This window comes from Caretta caretta, chromosome 7, assembly GCF_965140235.1.
Source record: "Caretta caretta isolate rCarCar2 chromosome 7, rCarCar1.hap1, whole genome shotgun sequence".
Classification (NCBI taxonomy): Eukaryota; Metazoa; Chordata; order Testudines; family Cheloniidae; genus Caretta; species Caretta caretta.
Genome location: NC_134212.1, coordinates 19,875,391 through 19,901,016, shown reverse-complemented (window position 1 = coordinate 19,901,016; position 25,626 = coordinate 19,875,391). Strand labels below are relative to the sequence as shown.

Here is a 25,626-nt window from a genome sequence, read left to right as displayed (position 1 = left end):
AGAGCACAATTACTTCCTATTTTAAAGTACAGTGGAAATGTGGGTATCATATATACATATTGATAACTGTTGGCCAATACTGACTTTTTAAAGGTAATTGTACTGTAGAAATGGGTCCATGGATGTGCTTGCTTGCTTGCTTTTCTTCCTTCTTACATAACCAGATTCTGCTCTGATTTACACGCATCCAAGCCCCTTTGAAGCCAATGGTAATGCAAAGGAAATAAATCACTGGATTATTTGGCCCTTTAAGTGTTTTGATGATGGTGGGAATAATTAAATTGCATCATCCACTCTGCAGTTTTCTGTGAATACAAAAAGGGGGGGGAAATGGGGTTGGGGGAGAGAGAATCTCTTGAAAATGTTGGTTGTGGTGTTTGGGAGGAGGGGTTGTTGTTTTTTGTTTTTTAAGAATTCCTGTTAATAAACAATTGAAGACATTTCTCTTTTTTTCTGTCCTGGAAACGCCAACTGACTTTGGGTTTTGTTTTGTTTTTTTTGTAATTAAATGAATACTGCCACAATATTAAAACCCAAGCATACGTTTTAGATCATGTTTCTGGGAAAAGTTACAGGCGGTATCCTTTGGCTGACCTCTGAACGTTGTTAGCTAGTGGTGTCCTTTTCACTGTATATAGGTCATAATGACAAGTTATGGGTTTGGTCCAAGTGTGAACAAAACAGAGATTCCTTAAGTACTACACCTTTTTATACCCATAAGGCCTTCTAATCCATCTTCCAGAAGAACTGATTCAGTTACAGGAAGCTAACTTAACTTAGCTGAAGTTGGTGTGTAATGTTCCAACATGTTCTTTGATTAGGAATAGGGTATCAACAATCCATATCTGTTTCTCCAGACACTGCATTCTATAATACTTGTAAGGCAACTTCCAAGGGTCCAAATTTTAGAAACAGAAAACCGGGGCCCATCTGTCTCTGTGAGGTAGGCAAGAATGAGGGAGGGGTTTGGCAGCTGGAATGTGAGCAGTTAGGCTGTCTTTTTGGACTTCATCCTCTGGCCATGCCATGCCCCTCTGGTCCTGCAGACTGGAGGCATGGGACCAGAATGTGTAGACTCTATGGATCTAGTACAGCCACAGAATTGTCCCTTTGTTTTGTTCCCCTCCACAGGGTTCATGCAGGAAGGGTCACCAATGCCAGAATGACAAAATATATGAATTCTGCAGAAACGATTACTAGTTCCACCTTATGCAGCTTCCTGGAGGTGTCAAATCACCTCTATTCACCTCCAGAAGATACTGAATCAGTCCTCACCCCCTGTCTGGCCGGTCAATTTCCTTCACATTTAGACTATCAGTGCACAGTCCGCTGCAAGAGAGAAATGTCTTGTAAACGTCTTCTGGTGTTCTGAGGTCATGCGCCTATGCACAGCCTGTAGATATCCTTTCTTATGAAGCTGCAGTGTTGGAGTCTGCAGGTACATTGACTGCACTGAGCATCCTTTAACAGCCAACATTTAGATAACATAGGCTAATAGGTCTTTTCCATCTTGGTAGCTAGCTGCCTTCCAGGCTTCTAAGGAGCTATCTGATGGAGAGGTGCATGCTTCAAATGTATCATAAAGCATAACTAAGAGCCCAAGGGGGACATTAATACAGACACCTTATCAGACAGGCATGTTACCACAGGAGCATCTGAGGAGCAAGAACCATGAAGCAGAAGGCAAACAATATGAACTCTCTTTCCTATCTGATCAGACATGTAATTGCTGTAAAAACTCATTTAAAGCAAATCACAGTGTGCCAATCCTGAGAGGTGCAGAGCACCCTCAAATCCCCCTGACACCAATGGGAGTTGCACCCCTCAGGTTTTGGCCCTCTGTTTCCTTTTCCATTTATCTTTGAGACAGCTAGTGACTCCAGAGCAAGACAGTTGGGAACCTGCTTTCCATCCCCAATGTCATGCATGTACGTGGCTAGACAGGTGTGCAGTTAGCCGTGCGTGTGCAGTTACGGATTTGCATGCACACTTCCAATGTGTGAACACAAATGTGTGGCCTCCTTGGGCACTGAAATGTGGGCCCCTCATTACTGAAGTCCTCTTTGATTCCCTTCTACCCTTCCAACTCCTCCAGTCAAATTCATATTTTTCGCTAGTGTTGGGTGAATTAAAAAAATAAAGTTTAAAAAATTTATTTGCTCATTGATGGGGCGAAAGTCTGCAAGCAAGTTATTTGATGAACCATATTTGGCCATCCATAGAAATGCTTCAACAACAAAAACATTTATTTGGGAATCGTTTATTTGGGGATAGTTTATTTTGTTTCTTTATGAATAGCATTCGGCCAGCTCTTCCCTCTGCAGTGTATACCAGCACTCAGTGCATTTCCTGTCCACTGATTGCATGGGTTCAGATACCTTTCCCAACCTGCTGTACCGACATAGAGCACACACTATGCAGAGTCCACACTTGGCCCCTTCTGGGGTTTCACTTTAGTAACAAAATAATAATATAATGATCAGCTCAGACCTTCTCCTGCTCCTATAGTTTCCCTCTTGCTTTGGATTACTGAGGCCACGTGTTAGATCCTTTCTCCCCTGAGAGCTACGCTCCTCTCCCTTATATCTAATGAGCAGGTTACTTTAACTCTTGTTCAGCAGCATCAGTACCTGCTAATGGAGTAAGGTGTTTCAGGAAAACACTGCCGGCCTGTTATGCTGCAGTTGTACAAGTTCTCCTATCCTGTAGGTATCAACTCTTCAACTACTTATGATGTAAGTGCTGCTGAACAAAACGACTTTTGTTGCAAAGCCTCCTTTTGTGCTGATTCAGTCAGTTAAGGTTAGCCTGTCCCAGTAGGCCCATTGCTTCGTCTGTTATACTGGCTAACTCTTGGAATGATTACAGGCCATTGCTGGAGGAGCAGCAGATAATGTGTCTGCAATCTGCTCTCATTCAGCCATATCATTGCTACAAGCAAGAGAATTAGTTGGGGATTACAGTGTCTGTTGAGATATTGTCAGCCATGGAACTTTTTGTCCACCCTCTTTTATTAGCATCTTTTGCTGCATTCAAGTTGATTGCTTATATTAAGTTTTACTTTGCAGAAATTTTAATGATCTAAAGAAGAGTATCATTTAGCTGACTTAAGAAATGCACATCTCCTTTTACAGAGGCTTTGAACATTTATGACTCTATAATGGTTAATTTTATAGAAAATCTTAGCCTCGTTGCAGGATAGTTTAAGATAATAAATTGAGGGGCACACTTTACATACTGGAAGCACGTGCTATTTAAGTTGCCCGAAGTACTAGAGTACATTGGAACGCAATGTGAGAAAGGTAACACAACTTGAGTAAGTGATGAACATTAGGTTTCAGAGTAACAGCCGTGTTAGTCTGTATTCGCAAAAAGAAAAGGAGTACTTGTGGCACCTTAGAGACTTGAAGTGAGCTGTAGCTCACGAAAGCTCATGCTCAAATAAATTGGTTAGTCTCTAAGGTGCCACAAGTACTCCTTTTCTTTTTGCAAAGACAGACTAACACGGCTGTTACTCTGAAACCTGTCAAATAAATTGGTTAGTCTCTAAGGTGCCACAAGTACTCCTTTTCTTTTTGATGAACATTAGTATCTTAAAAGATAGCAGTCTCATCATGCAAATTCTTGATGACTTTAGAGGTACTGGGTTTTGAGCTGAAATAACAGGGAAAGTGAAGATAAATTTCCTATTGTAGCATATTTTTCCCTCCAACCCCACTAAAGAGACATTTACTTTGAAGGAGGCTGGCAAACAAACACAAACCCCATTGCTGTTCTTTTTGTCTGCACTGCAGTACAATCAAAAAGCTGGTTGCTTTCTAGAAAGAGATCCAAGTTCACCCAGCCATGTATGCCCGAACTGGGGTAATCTGATGCTGATCATCTGCAAGGGTCAGGAAGGATTTTTCCCCTACCACATATAACATTGGTAAAATGCATTATGCAGGATTTTTGCCTCCCTCTGAAATACTGGCCTTTTTTAGAGATAAGATTCTGGACATGATAGACTTTAGGGCTGATCTGGTGTGGCAAGCCCTATATCCCTATGCTGGGGAGTGTTAGGGAAGAAATCATGAAGACCTTTTCTTCACAAGGTACAAGGGAACACCAGATGGCAGTTGAGATGAGAAATGCCCGAGCAAAGATAGTTCAAGCTACAGCATTTTAGTTGGGGCAGCTGCTACTAGGTCTGAATAGGCTGCTTGGCAAAAGATTGTAACTAATAACAAGTTGCTAATCAGCTGTTAGTCAGCGGTACTGTCCGTCTTGATCAAGATTAAAGACAAAAGAAATAGGAAGCTGCTGGGGATAATGTGTAACTATCGTTGTGCCCCACTTTACTGGAAGCTTCTTAATTCAAAGCACTGAGACTGGATAGTGAGGTGCATAACTATGAGCTTTATTGATCATGTCTGGACCACTTGGGTATTCACACTGCACTTGGCTCACCAAACTCCCAAAGTCCTGTCTAAGCATGTCCTGGGCTCATTGTGAAACCTGGCATGGATTCCCTGGCAGTGTGGAGAGAAGGGGGTGGGGGTCTCATCTTCACCTGTTCCAAAGACCCAGTCAGGGTCTATTATCTACTTTATCTTTTCAGAATAATTTCTAAACAGATTTGCTATTGAAATATCAAGAGTAGCACTAGTTCCCTTATCAGAAGAGATTCAAACCACCTTGCAATAGAAAGCAAAGGCCAGGTTGCTTTTAAAATCTTCTAGTGCCTATTGAATGCTCAGCCTTACCCTGTCTTCCTAATGACACTGACCTTTGCAGAAGACATTTGGCCATGAAGATATTAAAAGGGAGCTATCTCATGGGACCCACTCAAGGGGTTCAGTGAGAGAATCTCAGAGTAAACTCAGCATTGATGCTTTTCCAGCAGAGTTGCAGCCTTCACTGGTCACTGTTCCAAGGGTGGAAGCCAGGGGAAAGGCATAAGCATGCATGAGCCTAAATACCTTTGGAGATCTGGGCCAGAGCGCTTTATTAAAAACAAATTGGATGCACAATTCCACATGAAAAATGCACGTGTGATTTCATGCCCAGGCCATGTGTGCAATTGCCAAGACTGTGTGTGAAAAGTAGCTGCATGTTAATCATGGCTGTTTGGGTACTCAGTTACCCCATTTGCACACATAATATAGGGCTAGTTGCATGCACAAATAGAGCATGTAATTGCTCCAACATTTTATATACACTGTTGCATGCCTCATTGCTTTAATAAAATATTCAGGCCCATTGAATAAAATTGGAGTGGATGATCTGAGGCCCTTGGAACATTTGAAGTGTGAGGTTTTATTGGCTACGCTCCCTGGCAGAGGAAAAGTCTGCTCACTAGATGGGTTCTCCTGAAGTCCCACAGTTCAAATGGAGCACATGGTACCAGAGAAACTCCTGCTGAAGTAAAAGGAATGATCAGCTCTCAGATTCAGCATCTCAAGGAATTCTTTCTTATGCTGCTTTTCAAAAATCTAACATAGCATGGAGGAATCCCATTTCTCTCGGCCAGATGCACAGAGGAAATTGTATGCAGGTATATGGCATACAGAACACGAGCTACTAGAGTGAGTGCATTCCAACCCAGGTCCATTTCTTAACAGTCTGAAGCAGGCCTATTGCAGATCTCGGCTTCCCAGATTTGTGGATATCAGAGAGTGAAGCTCTGTATTGTGGTGCAGAGAAACCAGCATGAGAACCAAAACAAAAGGACCACAGTGCACAGCAACCCGCAGTGTGTTCTCAGAGATGATGAGAACATGTGCTCTTTCCATGCATGGAAAGGGCCAACATGTGAGTGGACTGGAAAGAAAATAATCACTGGAGAGTAAATGTTAATCAGCTTTGATTCTGGACTGCAACCTTTCCAATGTTGCCAAAGGCAGTAACAAAACGTGTAATTAAGAAAAGTAGAGAGCCATTTGGATCCCCAAAAAAGGAGTTTTCTTCATGCCTCGGGTCAGCTGAATAGCAGGATGGATTTAATGTGAGCAGCTGCAACAGCCAGCTAGTTCTCTGTGAGTCCCAGGGCTTCCAGAGGCAAAGAGAAAAGTGTAAGGATGAGTTTTTCAGTGTCATCTGAGGGAGTTGACATTCAATGGGAGTTGGGTGCCCCAGGCACCTTTGAAAATCCCACCCACAAACTGGACATTACCCATGAAATTGAAATGAATGCACATCTGTGCTGAAGAAGCAGCATTGCAATCTATTGCTCATGGCTCTTTTTCCTATTTACCTGTAATGAAAATAACACTTTCTTGTAATTGAACAAACCATGAGACTTCCAAAGCATAGTATGGGGGGCTGATGTGAAAGTAAAAGGGCAGCCCCAAGTCAGTCAATGATGAGGTCATTAGTAGGACAGAATAGTGTAGATCACAAACCCTGGCTTCTCCTCAACATGGTTATTTTCCTATTTGGCAACCAAGATGGTCTGTGCTCCACATTACATAATAATTCCTTACACTTGTACAGCACGTCATCCTAGATCTCAAAGTTCCTTCTAAAGGTGGGCAAGCGTTATTATCCCCATTTTTCTGAATGCCTAACAGAGGTTAATTGACTTGCCCAAGATCACACAGTGAGTCAGTGTCAGGGATGGGATTAGAATTTAGCTGTCAAATTCCCTGCTGGCATAACTGCACTGATCTCAGTGCAATCAGCACAATTTATAGCATCCCACAGGCTGCTGTAAGCAGCCCCAGGCAACTGGACCCAGTGCAGAGACACACAAGAATGAGGGAGTGGAAAGATGACTTAAAGACACATTTGCACAACACATCCATTGCCAAGTGTTCCTCAGCTGTAGCTCAGGATCCACGCTCCAGGAGGGAGACATTTTTAGCATAGCATAAGAACGTGGAAACATAACTAGGGATAATGGTATGTAGTTAAGCAAAGGAAAATGGATGCTGAATGTCAGGAAGGACTTTCTGACACTGAGGTTTATTAGACTATGTCTCCCTAAATTGATGGAAGATGCCCCAGGACCTCAGTCAGACTGGTCAGGAGAAGGTGCTGGAGAATATATTGTAAGGAACAATCCTGCATTGGTTCTGGAGCTGGACAAGAGGACCTACTAATTTCATAACAGTGCAATCCACTATCATCCCTTTAAAAATAAACCAGTGCTGCTGGAGTGAAGTGCTCCAGTAAATGAGGTCCCGTGCCACAGGAAGGCAATATTGCAAGGTTTGCTAGTGTACTAGCCTTTAATAGCCTCATTCATAATGATTACCACAGTAATATACTCAGGCATTCTTACCAAATTATAATGTGCTCTTACATGAGCATAATGTAGTCATTTATCTTTGGGAGAGAGCGGGAAACTTAATTCTGCGTCTGCTGGGACAAACAATTACAAATTGCAGAAAGGCAGTTTCAGAGAGGCGGGAGAGAGAAACAGGCTAAGCTGTTCATAAGCCTCCCCATGTATTCCTCTATCTGCTTTGCTGGTGCTTTGGCTTGTGCTGAGCTAGCAGCCTCTTTACCACTTCATAGCTCATCTCTTTTGTGAGTTTTTAATAAAGAAAGATACAGGCCCACTTAAATATCATCAGCAAGTTAACAAGACAATCTACCATAGGTTGCATGCTGGCTTCACAGCTGTCATCGTGCTATTAGGTACCCTTCTTTGGTAGCAGGTAAAACTGTCCCCCTACATAGCCAAGTATTCTGTTTAAATCATTCACCTATGAGAGAAGGGGACCATGACCCTGGAATTTCACTGTTGGGATGTAGGAGAGCTGGTCTAAACAAATGCCAATTGTTTTTCACTGGAAATATCAAAATATTTTCATTTTTTAAAATGTCCGGCAAATGGTTTGTTTTTTGGTGAAAAACCATAACCAAGCATTTTTAGGTTTTCAAAAACTTGTTAGCTAAAAAAGTTTTACTGAAAATTTAAAATTTTTACTTTTTTTTTATTTTGGGGCTTTCATTAAAACCCCAGAATGTGTCAGCCATAAGGAACATTTTCCATAAACATTTTTATTTTGATGAAAAAGCCATTTCTCATCAGAAAAGTTTCAAACAATCAGCTCTCCACTGAAGAAAGAGGACAAGGAGGCACCCCCATCTCTTTACAAGTGAAGCTAGGTGAAATAATAGAATCAAACATGCTCCAAATCTGTTGGTGAGCTTTGGGAACTAATGAAATAGATGGGGTAAACTTTTCTTCTCTGATCTGAACTGCTGATCTCTATACCTTTGATGGATCTTCTGACTTCTCTATGGACTAGAAAAGATAATTTTGCCCCACCCATTTTCAGAGGTAGACTTTCACCTCCCCCTAAGTAGCCCCAGGAAGCAGTCTGTCTCACATATACCCACTGAGTCACCATTTCTCACCCCTTCCTTTGCTCCAGGTAGTGCTAATTTTCCTCTGGGCTATATCAGCAGTGAATGACAACATTCAAACAAGAACGGGGGTGAGGCTAAAGTTCTACCCTTTCCCAACACCCTCCTGATCCACCTGCTCCAGGATGGGAATAAGTGGGCGTGCCGCAACTGGTTACTCCAACATGCATGCAGCATGATGCTGATAGCCTGCACGGGGGCATAAAGGGGTTTTACTCTCCGTTACTCCCTGCATGGACATGTGGGGCAAGTCTCAGTCTCTATCCCTTAAAACACCAAACAGAGCATTTCAGAACAATTCACCAGTCCGCAATGCATCTCTAATGAGCATGGAAACCTCGTTGCAGGCAAGTCTTCATTCCGTCTAATGGGAGTTTTTGCTGAAATAAAGTTTCCAGGATCAGGCCCCCATATCTAGGGAGCGGGACACAGAATGAAAAGGAAATTCAGTCAACTTTAGCAGTTGAGATTGGCATTTCTGTTACTGAAACTGCATTTCAGCTGTGCCTTCCCTCCGAGGCTTCACAAATTGCTCTCCTTTCCCCATGGCTGTCCTGTTCTCCTCCGTTGAATTCTGCTGACTTCTGCTCTGTGTTCCAGCGTTTCCTCTGGATGCTCATTCTCCCCGCGCTGCAGTGTTGATTCCTCATGCTTAGCCCAGAGTTTGGGGGATGGGGGAGAAGCCAACAAAACGATAAGTGAAATGGTCTTGAGTTTGCAGCACTGCTTGCCTCCCAGGATGGCTATAAAAGCAATTGTTCTGGAGTTATTCTCTGAATGAAGCACTTGCACAAACAGAGTAGCCATCAGAGTCCTTGGGCAAGGTTGCAATTGACATAGTTCTGTCTCCTTTAGCATAAAGAGAGCTTTGCAGAGTTAACCAGGCTTTGCACATTGAGTCTGAGAATCAAAAGATCCCACTGACACGCAAACATCTTCTGTCCTAGTTAGGTAAAGCTAAAGTAATGAGCTATTTACAAGTGATAATAAATGGTCTGTTTGGGATGAAAAAATGAGATGGAATCAGAGCTCAAGGCTGAGCATGTTCCTTTGTAATTTGGACAGAGATTGAGACATGATCTGCTTAGCTCCTGCTTGGCAGGGAACACCCTATATCAGCATCCTGTGGTTCTCTGCACATAGGACAAGAGCAGTGGGATGAGTTGTAGAGAACCACGTCCATCCTTCTTTGGTTGGAGCAAGTGTCATTTTTATGTAGGATCTGTGGAGCAGAAAAGCGTAGATGGCAAGGGTGTGCAGTCAATGAGACCAGGTTTGGGTTTTGCATATTTGGGTTCCAAGTTATCTGAACCACCTACATTCACGGGGAAGGAGGGGAGTTGTCAGGTGAAGGGTCCAGTTATGCCCAATCTCTATAATGGTTTGCGTTTTTCAAAAGCAAAATGAAAATGAGGTGTGATTCCAACCTGGGCTTCTTTTTATCCGGATCATTGAAGTTCAAGGGGCTGGAGCAAAAAGTTCTAGTTTTACTCCCTCTAGTCAATGGGAGAAGAAAATGGAGGGAATCCAGAACGGTTCACGTCCCCCTGCACTATACAGTGGCCAGGAGAAAGTTTGAGTTCTGAGACTCTTGTAGTGAATATTAGGAAACAAGGGCAATAATACATATTTAATAAAAAGTAACAAGTACAGCTCCCGGCAGGTATAACTCCAGGGCTTGGATTGCAAACTCGAAACCATGAGCAGTAAATAGGATTAAAACATGATTAGCTTTTCCCTCAACACATTCAGTGGATGAATTACCTAACAGGCTAAGCAAAATATCATCCATTGTCATTTTAAAGGTCTAAATCCACAGATGCTTTGTCTGAACGAAGGAACAGTTAGTTTCTTTAGCTTCTTCCCCACACGAGCACATAATTCTATCAGTGGTCAGAGAGCAGTTAAGGGGACCTGGGCATGAAGCAGAATGAAAACATTTGCTACTAGAACCGTGTGAAAAGTTTATGGAAAAACTAGACCTAGGCCTGTGTCTCCGAGTTTGAATTCAGATTTGAATCCAAATGTGTCTAAAGATCAAGAGGGTTCAGATTTGTGGGATGGGGGTGCAGTTTGGATTGGTTCATTGTATAAACAGAGGGCCAGCTGCTAAATTAATATCTAATCTGATTTTCCCCCAAGTTTGTGGTGTTCTGAGATGCGGGGTTGATTGAATACCTTAAACTAGAGGAAATACAGAGGGCAGTTGTTGCCAGTCCAAAGCTCACTCTAAATTTACCCAGATCTAGAAACCTTTCGGCAAACTTGGAGCTGAGTTTCAAGCAAAGTTGGAGTCACATTTCAGGTGAATCCTAAGGATTTGAGGTTTCGGGGGTAAATGGCAAGAAAGCTGATTGTTTTGCCTCATATGAATTTAACATCAGGCAAACCTCTTTAGTCTGAGTTTATCCTTGGGACTTGCATGCAAATCCATATGAAGCAAAACTGGGGAGACAATGTACATAAAATCTCTGTGAACCAAACCCGTCTGAGTTTCACACACTCTGGTCACCTCTGTCCCCAAACACATAGGACATCTGTGATTTTCCTAGGACCTATATCTTGCCATCCTAGCACTCCCACAGCAGATAATCTGGAATATTAAAGTTGAACATTGCAAAAGCAGCTCCTAAATGCGATGGTATTGTACCTTCACACTGTGATTCCATCAGTACATGATACCTTTGTACATCATCATTAAGCTACCGGGGGTGGGGGAGGGTGCACCCTAGTGTATTTCATCTTGTTGATATAAATTTCATAAGAACTGCCACACTGGATCAGACCAATGGGCCATCTAGTCCACTATCCTGTTTCCACTGGCGGCCAATACTGGCTGCTCTAGAGTTAGGAATATGCAAGAAACCCTGCAGTTATGAGTTAGCAGTAGGCAGTTGTTGGGATATCATGGCACAACAGCATCCTGAGCAATTTTCCCCCTGAGCAAATATGAATATAAGACAATCCTTGGTGTGTGTGAGATGTATTTTGATTTCTAGACTCAATGATCCAAGATATTACTATCATAGCAAGTCCATTGCTCTTTATTTTACCATCAAGAATCTGGCGTGTCATGTGAAGCAAGATGGCTTTGCAACTTTGTTTATTTCTTTTATTGTGCCCCCCCCAGCAGTATCCAAGATCTATTAGGCAAACAGATAAACTTGTCAGAAAGGGAGAATTCCCAATATCTCAAACCCATATACTTTCTGATCTCTGACATGGGACTAAGGGGGATTTTAGAAGCACTTATTTCTCTATTACTGCCCTATCGCCCCCTCGTTCATATCCCTGAGCAGGAAAGAACACTTAGCCCAGCTCCTCTGCCTTCTTCCACTGCCCTTTCTGAGATTCTTTCTGCTTAAAATTCTTACACTGTAGAGAATAATAGCTTCTGAGAAGGAGAACATATTGCCCACCATAAATAATCAGGATCGAATATGAATGATTGCAGAAGGGATACATTTGTAATTGTGCAGGTTGTGTGCCCTGAATATCTATGGCACAAAAACCCATCTCTCATTCATATTTCTTTGCAGCCCCATTCAGAAGATAATGCCACTAAATCACTTGTCATTTTAAAAATGCATGATAGAATTAATGAGAGATTATTAAATTATTAATTATTATTTTTATTATTATTATAATCCTTTGGGAAGAAACTTTAGGTTACCAGGTCTTTCCTCATCCCCATGATATTGGATAACATGTCATGGTGGATCCTAAGTGAAATAATCTTTAATCTTTTAAACAGGCAAATTTCAAACCAACACTGGCAGAAGGAGATGGAATTCAAGAGCCTTTTTGTTCTGTGTGTTAACTCATGGATGTTTATAACGAGAGATGAGTGAACCAGTTCAGATAAAATATGACCTTTCAGCCAAACTCAAATTGCACGTTTTTTGGGGGAAGGGAGGTAGAGGAAGAGAGAGGAGTTGTCTTAACTTTTCTTTTGATCACTATTCACCTTTGCCTGGTCTCAGAAATTTCTGCCCCCTTCCCCTCCCCCTCCCCCGCCCCGCCCCTGGGATCAGAAGCTGAAGTACTAAAGTATCAATCATCATCATGCATTGTCAGGACACCCATCCCCATAGTACATTGATACAACTTGCACAGCTTAGATTCTCAACAAAAATATTTTCCAAGTATACGGAACTCGTACCCCATGGCTTTATCTTGCCCTCAGTCCTGTAATTGTAAAGAGAGGAGGAAAACTTTGTGGGTATTTCAATACTTTCTGTGTCACCAGCTTCAGGGGATTGAGACTGCACTCTAGCATAATTATCATCCAAGTTTATCGATGGTGCATTACATAGAAGCAAATCTAGACAGGTCAGGAAGTGAAGGATTCAGAATCTACAAAGATCCTGAAGGGAACCCTGCCTTACAGCATATTACATTCCAGTACACAGTATTTCCCTTGATTCATGGAATCAGGGGTCCTGCAAGGCTGGAGGATCTAGCCAGAACAATTCTGCATTTTCCAGGCATCTTCATTATACATCATTATAGGACAAAGTTCATTATCTTTGCCCTTTCCACAGCTAATGAGGCAAAATAACTTTTAAGAGGCTGTAGTGGCCAAACTTCCTTCTCGTCTCCCTTACAATAGTTTTCCATTGATCGCAGCGGGGTTACACCCTCTGTATGCTGGTGTGAGTGAGATCAGACTTAGGCAGGTTTTGGCTCGAGCCACTTCTGTAGGTGATTGTCGCATATTTTTATTTCTTATACTTAGTCTTCTGTCACTTTGTTCACCTGAGGACTGACCAGGATCAGAATGTGTCGTTCTATCAGAGGGCAGAGTCACCAACGGGGCTAGAGAAGTGGGGGAATCCTTGTCTAGCCACATGAGTGGGAGGAGGAATTGAAAAATAAAAGCCTCACTCTTTTCACTAGTGACTCATGTGCCAACAATTAACAGAGGTTTTCAGCTACCCTGTGCTGTGGTATCGCACAAAAAGCCCACGCAGTCATTAGAGCACTTATTACTTAGCACATGTCATTCACCAACCAACATGCACTCTGCTCTTGGTAGTGTGTCCTGAGAATAAACAGATGTCGTTACACAACAAAGAGATGGACACTCTATTCCCAAACTGTATGTTATTTCAGGCTCTTTGGCCAGTGTGGCCCATTTTTAATTCCCAATAGCCATAGTCAGTTCCTTGCTTAGAGTGCCCAGCTCAGTAGGGTATATCTGCCCTCTGCAAAGAAGGCTTCCGCACATGGTGGCTCCATGGTCCCCTTTCCCTGTCCTTTCCCTATTGCAGGTAGGTTCACCAGGCGTCTGGTTTTCGATCGGAACGCCCGGTCGAAAAGGGACCCTGGCAGCTCTGGTCAGCACTGCTGACTGGGCTCTTAAAAGTCCAGTTGGCAGCGCTGCGGGTCTAAGGCAAGCTAGTCCCTACCTGTCCTGGCACTGCACTGTGCCCCCAAAACAGCCAGCAGCTCTGGCTGCTAGGTTGGGGGGGCCACAGGGATCCACTTGCTGTCCCTGCCCCGAGCACCGGCTCTGCACTCCCATTGGCTGGGAACCATGGCCTGGGGGGACGGTGCCTGTGGGCAAGAGCAAAGTGTGGAGCCTCCCGGCCCCCCCCCCCACACACACACCTAGGAGCCATACCTGCTAGAGGTAGGGTGACCAGATGTCCCGATTTTATAGGGACAGTCCCGATACTTGGGACTTTTTTTTATATGGGCTCCTATTACCCCCCACCCCCTGTCCCAATTTTTCACACTGGCTATCTGGTCACCCTAGCTGGCTGCTTCCAGGCACAGTGTGGAGCCAGGACAGGCAGGGAGCCTGCCTTAGCCCTGCTGCGCCGCTGCCCAGGAGCCACCCGAGGTAAGCCCATGCCTCAACTCCTTGCCCCAGCCCTGACCCCCCCAATCCTGGAACCCCCTCCTGCACCCCAAAGCCCTCATCCCAGGGCCCACCCCAGAGCCTGCACCCCCAGCCCTGCACCACAACCCCCTGCCCCAGTCCAGACCCCACTCCCACACCCTGAACTCCTCATCCCCGGCCCCACCCCAGAGCCCACACCCCCAGCCCAGAGTCCGTACAGAGTCTCACATCCCACCCCCCTGCCTCACCAGCAGCCCCCTCTCACATTCAGAAGCCCTCAGCCCCACCCCCCCCAGCCTGGAGCCCCCTCCTGCACCCCAAAACTCTCATCCTCAGCCCCACCCCAGAGCCTGCACCCTCAGCAGAGCCCTTACCCCCCCCCCGCACCCCAACTCCCTCCCCCAGCCTGGAGCCCCTTCCCACACCCTCAACTCCTCATTTTGGCCCCACCCCAAAGCCTGTGCCCCCAGTTAGAGCCCTCACCCTGTCCCACACCACAACCCCCTGCCCCAGCCCAGTGAAAGTGAGTGATGGTGGGGGACAGCGAACAACCGAGGGAAGGGAAATGTAGTGAGCAGGGGCAGGGCCTCGGGGAAGGGACGGGGCTAGGGTGTTTGGTTTTGTGAGATTAGAAAGTTGGAAACTCTAATTGCAGGCCTTCAGGCTCCTCGTGTTGGTCAGCTGCCATGCCTGCATTCTCCACCAAATTGTGATAGGGTCTACTCATCACTGGGCCTCCCCCTTGTGGCTGCATCTGGGGATTAGCTCTGCCTGGACTGAGGCCCCGTTCTGTCACTCGCTGGTGCTGCAGCCCCTCTTGCTGTGTAGGAGTCGCAGTGCTTCCTCTCCGAGGCCTGGCTCTGTGGCCAGGACCCTATACAGTTTTCCCCTCCTGGAGTAAAAATGTCTCATCAGATCCTCTGTCTGGTACCGTTCCACACAGTCTTCCCAATCAAGACTGTGCCACTTCCGCAATAGCTGGTAGGGAAACCTGGGCCTGCCCACTACTCTGTGTTCCAACCCAGGTCCTTACAATCAGCAGCCAAGGTCTGCACCATCTCAACCCTTGCTGCCATTTCCATGGGCTTCTTTCTACTCTGCCCTCTGCTGGCTTTCTTCTCCAACACCCTTCTGGGTAACTTCTTCCCTCAGGGTGTGGATCCCCAGGCGTCTGCCCTGCCCCTGGGTTTCCTCCTTCACTCCTCCCTAGACCGAGAGAGTGACTGCAGACCTCCACTCTGTCACCCCCTTCTGCTCTGACTTCCTGGCTTTATTCAAGCCTCCACCTACTCCTGCACAGATGGGCTACATCTTCAATTAGTGCTTGTCATCAAGCCTTAGTCTCCCCCAAGGTGCAGCCTAGCCAGCTAAGTAGTCCTTCTGAGCCACTTTAACCCCTCCATTGTAGTGTGGGGTGAGCATCCCATCACAGAGGACTTATGGCTTTTAGGAACAGCTGGGCTTTCATAAGGATTTTGAAGGAAATGAGAGAGGGCATGAGGTTTATATTGGGTTGGGAGGCTGAAGCATAGGTAGGTGAGGGAGCAAGAAGGGGACAGAAAAGTCAAAGAGAACAATGAGGAGAGAAGCTCGGGGGAGTGTAGGGAGTAGGACAGGGTGTAGGATGAAGTGAGGCAGAGCTGGTGGAGCAGAGTTAGTACATGAGAAGGAGATACTTTTATTTAGGGCCTGATCCAAAGCCCGCTGAAGTCAATGGAAAGCCCACCATTGATTTTGATGAGTTTTGGATCTTGGTATTAGGATGGGAGAAGAGTTTAAGACAATCAGAGATTCAAGAAAAGAGTTACGCCTCGAAGCCTGACTCAGCCTGAGGACAGACCATAGGTAGCAGAACCAGAGGAGGATGGGAGATCAGTAGAAATATAGACCCCTAACACTAATAGAATTTGTCTAGACACACCTTTAAAATGATATGCTTTGGGAGCATCTGCCCCTAGCGTTCTGCTGCCAATGCCACCCACATACATCACTTATAAAACAGCAGCCTGTGACTCCACAGTGTCAGACTCCCTGATGGATGAGAGGGTTAGTGAAGATAAGCTGGCCTTAGAGTTGTATATATTTCAGGCACTAGGAGTGAGGAAAGTAAAGTAATAAAGCAATTACCATCAATAAAAGCTTGGAAGTGAGGGGTGGAGCTGATCCACAGAGGCTCCTTTGTTGTTGCAGCTAGGCAGGGTTTAGGAAGTGCAGTGATGCCGCCCACACTGAAAAACCACAGACACTAATAATAAACAAGTGAAGACAATGCTTAGGAACAGAACAGGCTCAACCTCTCTACCTACAACCATCCTCTTGCCGCAGAGTATGCAGAGCAGCTCCCCGAAGCTTCTCTCCCCTCTGAACCATTGGAGCGATCTCCACTGCACTCCGGCAATGAGGATCTCGGAGGAGCTGTGACAGAGCTAACTGTTTATAAATAAATGTAAAAATCAAATAATTTCTCCTCAGCGGGGAGCTGCATTCCTGAAAGAAAAATCAGGCCTGGTCCACAGTCATTCTCTTCAGCAGGTTTTGGATTGGGCCCTCAGAGCATAGGGACTAAGGGCTAGATTCATACTCTACCTTTGGCAAAAAAACCTTTTTCTGTGTCAGTGGGTGTCCAGTCACTGCAGTGCTGATTCATACTGAGGACGGGCAGGTGATGTTTCCACCAGCAGCCATTCCTTGGGGGATTATACCTTGGTAGGACAGCTTTAGTTTCCTCTGGGAAATGAAGCCCCCACCATAGATACTCCCCAGGAGATCAGTGATTTCTCTGGCCATGGCTACTCCCTAGCCTGTGCTCTCCACATTTCGGGTTGTGGAGGTCTCCTCTGCCCCATTCACCTTTACCCCAGTGCCAGTGAAATTGAAGCCTATATGTACTGTTGTAAACTCCCTTCCTAGTGGACTTTCTAGGTGAAATCCAGGGCAAATCCAGCCCTTAGTCACACTAACTCACCCATGGCCACCTTCATTGTACTCTGTGACTGGCATTCAGGCTCATGATTCATCCACATTGGCAAAATGATTTGAGATCCTCAGGTGGAAGGTGCGATCAAATACAGAGATGAGCCAAAGCTGCGGAATCTGGATCTGCGTTCAGATTCCACTGAAACAATTCACAAATATTTAGATCTGAGGATTTGGTTTGAGCCCATGCCTAGCACTTTATCTATGGTTATTGGTGTTACTATTGTGCTGTTTTATTGATCTGAAGTATCCCTAGAGAACCAAGCATCTCAGTATCTAAGCTCTATTATTAATTAGCATTGTTAGTCATTATTTTATTATATTCATTTTGGGGTGGTTGTATCTAGCAAAGGGCAAACCAGTTCAAATTGTGGCCCTAAAATATGAACCTGGTCAAACTACTGCCCCAAGCTTGGCCTGAACCAAAACACCATACTTTTTGGGAGGTTTAAAGAGTTTTGTTAACTTTCCTCCTATGATGTTTCACATTCATGGTAGCCTCTGAACTTACTGTCAAAAAGCAGGAAGTTCCAGAAATCCTGCTCCCCAAGTCTAACAGACCTACATGGTTTACCTGCCACTAGCTGTGTCTGGGCTGCCTACGGAACACTTATGTCTGAGTAACGGTGACGAGGAGTGCAAGGTGAGAATGCAATGGGCTGATCTGTTCCTTTTGCTTACAGTGCCTATACCGAGCCTTACAAGGTGTGCCCTGTCTCTGTGGTACCCGTGGAGGACGTCACATCGGATGAGGAACAGAAGAGTTCAGAAGACGAGGAGAGTAGCCAGGGGGATCCCAGCCTCGTTCATAAAGTAAGAGATCTGGAACAATCTGGGGAATATAGGAAACACTCAAGGGGGAAGGGAAGAAAAACAAGGATGAAAACATCCTTGACTTTTGGATATGTCTACACAGCCCATGGCAGCGAGCCTCCCAGCCCAGGTCAACAGACACAGGGTTGCGGGGCTCACAGTAGCACTCTGGAAATAGCTGTGTAGACAATGCTTTGAAATTGCTGCTCAGGCTGGAGATCAGGCTCGGATACCCACCCCCTCTCCAGGCGTCGGAGCCCGAGCTCTAGCCCACCCTGCAATGTCTCCACAAGTATTTTTAGCATGGTAGTGCAAGCCGCATGAGTCTGTCCACCTGGGCTGGGAGGCGCATTGCCGTGGGCTGTGTAGGTGTACCCTCAAGTAGCCATCTCTCCCCGCTCTGTGCTTACAGCTAGCCCAGGAGTATCAGAGCTATGAGCATTGCATTTCTTCAGTACTATGGTAAGGAGTTACTTCTGTTGAATATGGCAGAGCCCACAGACCTAAGAAGGGAAGCTGAGGCAACCAGCCAGCAGGCCAGGTAGGTCCTGATCCAATGCCCACTAATGACAATGGGAGACTTTCTAGTGGATACAGCACCAGATCCACAGACCTGGAGTCTCTTGGAGGTTGAGGGATGACACGCGTGATCAATGCAATGAGATCTGATCTGAAAAGTTGTGAGCCTCTTTCTTAGTCCTGCACTCTGGGGATTGGAGGTGGGGAGAAATTGCTGACAGATGGCCAGTGAAGAGCCCATGCCATAGAACTTAATCTGCAGAAGGAAGAGAGGGGTCACAGCACTGAGCCCTCCACTTACGATGGAGAATTCCACCTCCAGAATTGCAGGATTATGGAATTCCACCTGTGGCCCTGCATACCCAGCTTTCCAGACTCTTCACAAAAACCTTGGGCCATTATTGGCTCATTGTGATTGATGGTGAATAGAATAAATTCCAACCCTCTGTTGTCCTTCCCTCAGAAAGTGCTGATATAGTTAAAGAATACTGACAGTGGATTGTATTTCCTACCCCCACCATTCCCACCTCCTTTTGTTGTCTTCTCACACAAATCTTCTGGGTGCCAAGGGAGCATTAGCTGCCCTGTAAAAACACAGCCGTGCAATGATGAAGTGCAGAAAAATTGTCCAACTACCCAATGAAGTGATGTCTTCTCCCGCTTGTAGCAAAATCCTCAGACAACACAGAGCAGTTGTAAAACATGAAAGAGTTCAGAAGTACTGTCGCTTGGGGAGAGTTGGCAGAGGTACACATGTCTGGATGCCAAAAATAGTACCATGAATTTGGAAATGAGCTAATCTTGCTAAAACAACTGTTTTGGGGCTGGCCTAGCAGAGCTGAATTTGGATTAAAAAAAAAATCCAACAACTGGAGTTTGTTGTTTTGGTTTATGGTTTCTCACTCCCAAGGGAAAATTAGCCTGAATAAAGGCATGAAATCACCTAGCTGATAAGATCTTCTTGCTGTATCCAGAACATATGATTCTGACTGGTGTCTAGCTGGGATATACTTATTTTACTCTGCTGAAATGTGGATTGTCAATCCCCAAGTATTATGATTTGCTTTGCTTTTTGCCTGTTCATTGGAGATTTCCAAGGCTTCCAGTTTGCGGATTGGGGTGGGGGAGGTGTTGTTTTCTGTTGTTTCTTTTTTTAAGGCTCATTTTCTGAAGAGAAAAAAAAAGTCAGATTTGTACACAGGTTTCCTGGAATTGTTTGAACAGCTGGCCCCCTTTGAATCCCTGCTCTCCTGGGGATGAGCTCTGTGTGAGTATGAAGGAACCTTTAGGACTTGCCGGCACCTCCATTCTGCAAACAATTTAAATGAAGGACAAAATGATGCGTTTGGGGTGTTTTGGTGTATCAGTTTTATAAAAAAACCTAGGGCTTTGATTTCCACTGGGTTGCATAATTTTTACACCAATCTAACTCCATTGGACTGCACTGGAATTGGACTGGCATAAAAATGATGTAAAGAAGTAGAAAAGCAAGCCTGTCTTCTCCAAGTTTTGTTTTGGTCAGGGTTCTAGAAGTGTACCCTCAATCCAGAAACCCTGGGTAACAGCACTTGGTACTTTTGATTATTTTAGTTAAAGCTGATTTTGAGAATGTGCTCTTTTTGGTTAATTGTGCACTTGAATCCCTTTCTTTAAATCTCTGGCAGATGGTACCAGGTTAGAAAAATAGGATGAAAATGCTGTAGTTATTTTAACCTCTGTGATTCTATTTGGTTAAAACCATCAAAAGGGGGGCACTTCTCTTACATAACTGACGGAGATTCTCTCTTTTATCCCCTGCACTTAGCTAATTTACAGGAGCTCTGGAGTCATCCCCCATGTACGTGCCTGCTACATATGCTTATTTACTTACATCCACCCAACTGGTAGGAAGGTGACACTTGACTTTTCAGTCGCAGACTCTGAAGTCACCCTGACATCCATAAACAATGGAAGTCATCCATAAACAATGGATTTTGGAGTCTTCTTTGCCTGCATAGAGGAAAGCATCAGATTAGGGATGGCAAATGGCAAATGTGGGTTCCAGGGAGGTGTAGGCATGTACAGGTTCAAGTGAAATAAGGGATCTTTTCATCTCCAAAGCCTTCACTTAGTACTAGAAAAACATCCAAACCAAATCCATCCCACCCTTTGAACTTGATCCAGACCTAAACTTGGTGCTGGTCCTTTGTTCTACACTGAGATGAACTAACCACATAGCTGTGAACTTTAGGGGTGCTCAGATCTGGATCTGAACTTGCAGTTCAGACCCCACTAGCCTGCAAACTCAGACTGCCCTCTCACTTTGCCTATGCTAATACCTTTTGGAGCTTTCTCTGAAATTCCTACTTCCAGCCAGGACCAGAAATAGAAACAAGAAGATGCCCTCAGAAGGGCTGCTCTTGTGAGACAACCAGCCCAGTGTTGTTCTCTAGAGATTCAGAGAAGGTTTAGAGACACACAAGCCTTTGGGCTTCTCCCAAGCTAGCTGTGCTTCGAATGCTTCAGAGCATCCCAAAAAGCTTGGGAAGGATCCTGCACTTAGAAGGCCTGAACCACAACCCCGATTTAAATTTAACTACTCTACCAGAGATAAGGCCTCAGACTTTAGTGTCAGGACTCTGGGAGTCCAAGCAGGAGTATTCAGTCAGATCACCCCTCCTGGCTGCCTCTTAAGACAACTGCCCTCCCTGACTTGACCCCATTCCCAGCTACATCTTTATCTCCTCAGCAATCTTCACCCTGAAACTGAAGTGACTCCAAGGACAATTCCTTTGCTAGGCCTGACACTTTGCCCATGAAGACAAGAGACTCTGTGTGGTAGGGAGTCACTTCCACATTGGATCACGAAAAGAGCAAGTCAGAAGATGCTGTAGATCAGGGGCCACATTTTAAGCTCTAATAGCTGGTGGAGAATTAGAAGGGGTTGTGGGGCCAGTGTTGGGGTTCACCTGGGTAACTTCAAATCCTATGGAGTTTGCTGGATAGTTTCAGTTCCCTGGCCCCTGAAACACCTCCATCCTTCTTCTGCATTGTAGTGCCATCATGTTGAGAGCTCTGTCAGGAACAAACAAAAGCCCAGTAAAGGAGAAGCACTTTTTGGAGGGTTCAATGGGGATGCACGCATAAATGTGTGCACCTTCAACGCACCCACAACAATGCATGCACTCTCACTGCATCCACAAAACTCCAATATCAAGCAATATAAGACTGTGAAGCAAAGGTTGCGGGGTGTGAGCTTGTCGGAAGTGGAGATGCAGCCCCTGAACTGGGAGTTAACTTCTCCAGCCTCCTTTGTTGGGAAGCCAGGCCAAGGGAAATATGATAGCTGCAAGGCATGAGGGTGCCTCAGGCTGCATTTTGTGATGTCTGGCTGCCTGACCTAGCCTGGGTGTCACACACAAGGGTGTTGGTCACAAGAATAGGCAATGGGCTTAAAAATAGCCCCAGTAGTCAATGGAAGGCATTTAGACTCAGACTGACAAGTTGCACCATTGCTGATAAGGAGCCAACCTTCTATACAATGGTGGCTTTGGAAGGGTACAGTAGTAACAGGGTAAATATCAGCTCACTAGGGAATATTGCATCAGCATCAGCTATTTCAGTGTTCCTGTTATACTCAAGGGTGGTATACAGTGAATCGTACATTAAAACACCACTCAGGGAAGAAGGGTCTGTTAATAAACATGGCTGGGTGTTTGACATGAAGAGTTGAAGGGATTCCCAGGAAAGATTCAATTAGACTAGTTTGATCCTGCAATAATGTGATTGTTTATAAAGCATCAAGTGCTTTTAGTGTAATACAAATAAAGCCATATTTTAAATGCAGAGTTTATTTCCTCACACTGAGGGAAATCAAGAGGCACTCCACTGAAGCCTACAGCTGTGTACAAATGGTGTAAATGAGAGTAGAATCAGGCTGTGTCTTATGGCCGTAGACATCCCAGATCATTTTAGCTGCTCACCTTGGACAGAGTGCTGTTATATGTGGATCCAATACTGGTCATGCTGGAGAAGTGGTCACCCAATACAGGTAACTTACCTTTGTGTAATGCTAGTGGATACCTTGGTGTAGTGGAGACTTAATAAAGGAGTTTAGTAAATTATTTGATCCTGAGGGCAGCGTTGAAGATAAACTACCATGACCCTCTCTGAGGTGCCAGGAATGTAAGGCAGCAGTGGGACAGGGAAGGCAGTGAACCATCACAGCACACAGAGGAGACCTGTGTTGTGTGCAATGAAGGAAATATCAGGCTAGAATACAAAGGTTTTGCAAAGACCAAGGCAGCAACCATCTCACTATTACTGCCTGTCAAATTGCCTTTGCTGTTCCTTATCTTTCCACTGGGTGGGGTCGGTTTCCAGGCTCAATTAATCACTCTGTTTTGCAAACCTTTAACTTTCATACACTGAAACACACCCACACCCTCAAAACCCAAACATAAGCTGTACTTGGGAGCAATGGATTTGTGCCCCTTAAGGAAGTGACACATTTAGACAGCTCTTAATGGGCCACATTTGGCCTTGTATAATTGAACAGATTCCCCAGGACAGGTTGCAATCTAGCCCCGAGAGCAAGCCATTGGAAGTTGACTCTCCTGGGTTCCATCTCCAACTGTGTCACTAATTCATTATGAATCCTCGAACAAGGCCCCCTGCTATTTCAGTGCCTTAGTTTATCTATCTATAAAATTAATAATAAGAATAAACCTATATTATAGAGGTGTTAGGAGGGTTATTTAATATTTATAAATCCCTTTAAAGTCCTCTGATCATTCTGACAGCAGCATTGTGCTAGGTGTGGTACAGATGCACAGTCCCTGCCACAAAGAGTTTATAATCTAAAGCAGTTAGACAGACAAATTGTAGGAGGGGAAGCAGAGGGACAAAGCAACTTGGCTAGAGATATGCAGCCGGCCGGTGGCACAGTTAAGAATGAAACCTAGCTTTCCTGACTCCTAGTTTTATGCACTATACCACGCTGCCTCTGATGAAACACAAAGCATTATTATTACTCCTCTGTTTCTTGGAGCACTGAGAACTTCAAGCTACTTGAATCTCCCTATCCTTGTGTCATGTATGAAATGTGTGATCAGCTGTCCAGCTCTATGCTATGCAGTAGCACTTGGGCAAGTGACATGTTAAGCATGCAGATGAGTGGTAGGCAATGGGTATTGACTGGTCCAGTTGCTGTCTTAGGCTTGGTATTGCCCAGCACAGGTGCAGAGTACATAAATACAAAGTCAAATGCGATGCTCTGGAGGGACAACCCCGTCCTGCCTCAGTGAGTTTACTGCTTTGTCTCTGCCATGCCACTGCTGTCTAACTGGAGCAGTGAAGCCTGTCAGGATGCTTAAGTGCTGTATCAGCATGCTAAGAATGGTACCTTCCCTGCCCCCTTCCCCCCAGCCCCGGCTTTCTCCTCAGACATGCTCATACTCTGCTCACCCCAGCCCCACCCTCATCCTTTTTTTTACCCTGAACCCTGGATATTAAGGAAGTAGATGCAGAAGGGACATGAGACCTAAGACCGCTCAGTGCAGAGCACTTAGCCTAGCACTTAACCTCAGCTGGGCTCACACGTGACCTCTGCTCGCCCCTGTACATGAGTGCCACAGTCTTGCGCTCCCTGCTTGTGCACTCCATGGAGATCTAGACCTTAGTCTGCAAAAGTGGAAGAACTGATTGGCCACCACTGATCTGATCTCTAGACCTTTTCCACAACACTGGTAACCTTTGGTTTGGCCCATTCCTAGTTTGTCTGTCTTGTAAGCAGGCAGCTGAGACTCTCCTAACAATAACTGTCTCCTCTGAAACAGGACTTTAATCATCAAGTTTAGTTTACGACTACCTGGAAAGAGGTTATCCTGCAGGAAAACAGGAAGCATGGTCGCTGGAAAGCAAAGACCCTACCACCCCACCCCCACCAAGAGTAACACGATGGGATGGGAGGATGTGAGCAATAAACCATACACTCCATGTGCCATAAGCATGTTAAGACCCCGTGAAAGTGCAGCTATATTGTGAAGCATTCATGGGCTCCTGATGTGTATGGGCTTTTGATAGCCTGCAATGCTGAGCATCAGCAACTGGCCTTTGTTTCCTCATTATTCATCATTTTATTCAGCTCCCTCAAAGACAATGAAATAATATCAATAATACATGTCTATTCCATCAAAGGCAGAAAATTGCTGTTTTTAGCCAGGCTGTCTGTGACTTTTCCTGTCTTTATCTATGTGATGCCACCTGAGCACACATTGTCTCAATCAAGCTAATTGCACTCTGAGAGCAGCGAAAGAGAAAATAACAATGTAGAGAATGTCAAGAGAGGACACAGTTAGGGTTGCCAAGTTTGGTATTCCTGGAGGTTTCATCACATGGCATAATCTTTAATTAAAGATTAATCTTTAATTCCTGGGGGACTCCCAGACGATCCTGGAGGGTTGGCAACCCCCATTGGAGTCTCCAATCTCAGCAGGCAAGGTCTACCTCTCCAGCACTCTTGCCACCCTCCTTTTACTGGTCTACTGAAGGCCATTAGAGCTTTGATGTGAAGTTCTACACAAATTGTGAATCAAGCTGTTTGCTAGAGTTTGCTTAGAGACAGAAACTGACCTTGGGCAAGTCACATAGCTTCTCTGTGCCTTAGTTTTCCCGTCTGTAAAATGCTTAGCCACATCATGTGGGGATTGTGAGGCACAGTTCATTAATCTTTGTAAAAGCAGTTTGAGATCCTTGATTAAAGCAGCTACGTATGGTATGTGTTGTTATTTTTATTTGAGGTAATAAATATAGTAATTGTGTTAGAGTATGTTCAAAAGCATTAACACTTGACAGTCCATGCCTGAAGAAAGAAGTTGATTTTAGTTTTCTTAATATTGTAATGAATCATGTTGTGTGTGTTTATGGCCATGTGTGTGCACACACCACTGCGCTCCTCAGGATGGAATCAGAATTGCTGAACTGTGTGCCATAAAACCTACACTGCTAACAGCTAATAGGAGAGTTCCCATTGGTTCAAGGCCTATGCTTTTGGAGCAGGATGTAATCTGAATACTGTATATTTTGTTGCTGTGAAGATCTGGGTGGCCATGGTATATAGCATAGTGACAAAT

At 44.9% G+C, this 25,626-nt stretch overlaps 1 protein-coding gene and 1 long non-coding RNA gene across 5 annotated transcripts in view; one reads left to right on the top strand and one right to left on the bottom strand.

The window, feature by feature from the left end:
* The window catches only part of FGD5 (FYVE, RhoGEF and PH domain containing 5), a 156,186-nt gene that overhangs the window by 52,668 nt on the left and 77,892 nt on the right, over window positions 1-25,626 (top strand). For all 4 annotated transcript variants that reach the window (XM_048858707.2, XM_048858710.2, XM_048858706.2 and 1 more), the window contains one exon: window positions 17,866-17,995. In XM_048858707.2, coding sequence (XP_048714664.1) covers window positions 17,866-17,995 — 130 coding nt within the window. The remainder of the gene's footprint in view (window positions 1-17,865; window positions 17,996-25,626) is intronic.
* The window catches only part of LOC125640295 (uncharacterized), a 95,068-nt gene continuing 87,430 nt past the window's right edge, over window positions 17,989-25,626 (bottom strand). Inside the window, exons 2-4 of the long non-coding RNA XR_007357760.2 lie at window positions 21,463-21,568; window positions 20,385-20,503; window positions 17,989-19,681 (exon numbers count right to left, since the gene is read on the bottom strand). This is a non-coding gene — a long non-coding RNA (uncharacterized LOC125640295). The remainder of the gene's footprint in view (window positions 19,682-20,384; window positions 20,504-21,462; window positions 21,569-25,626) is intronic.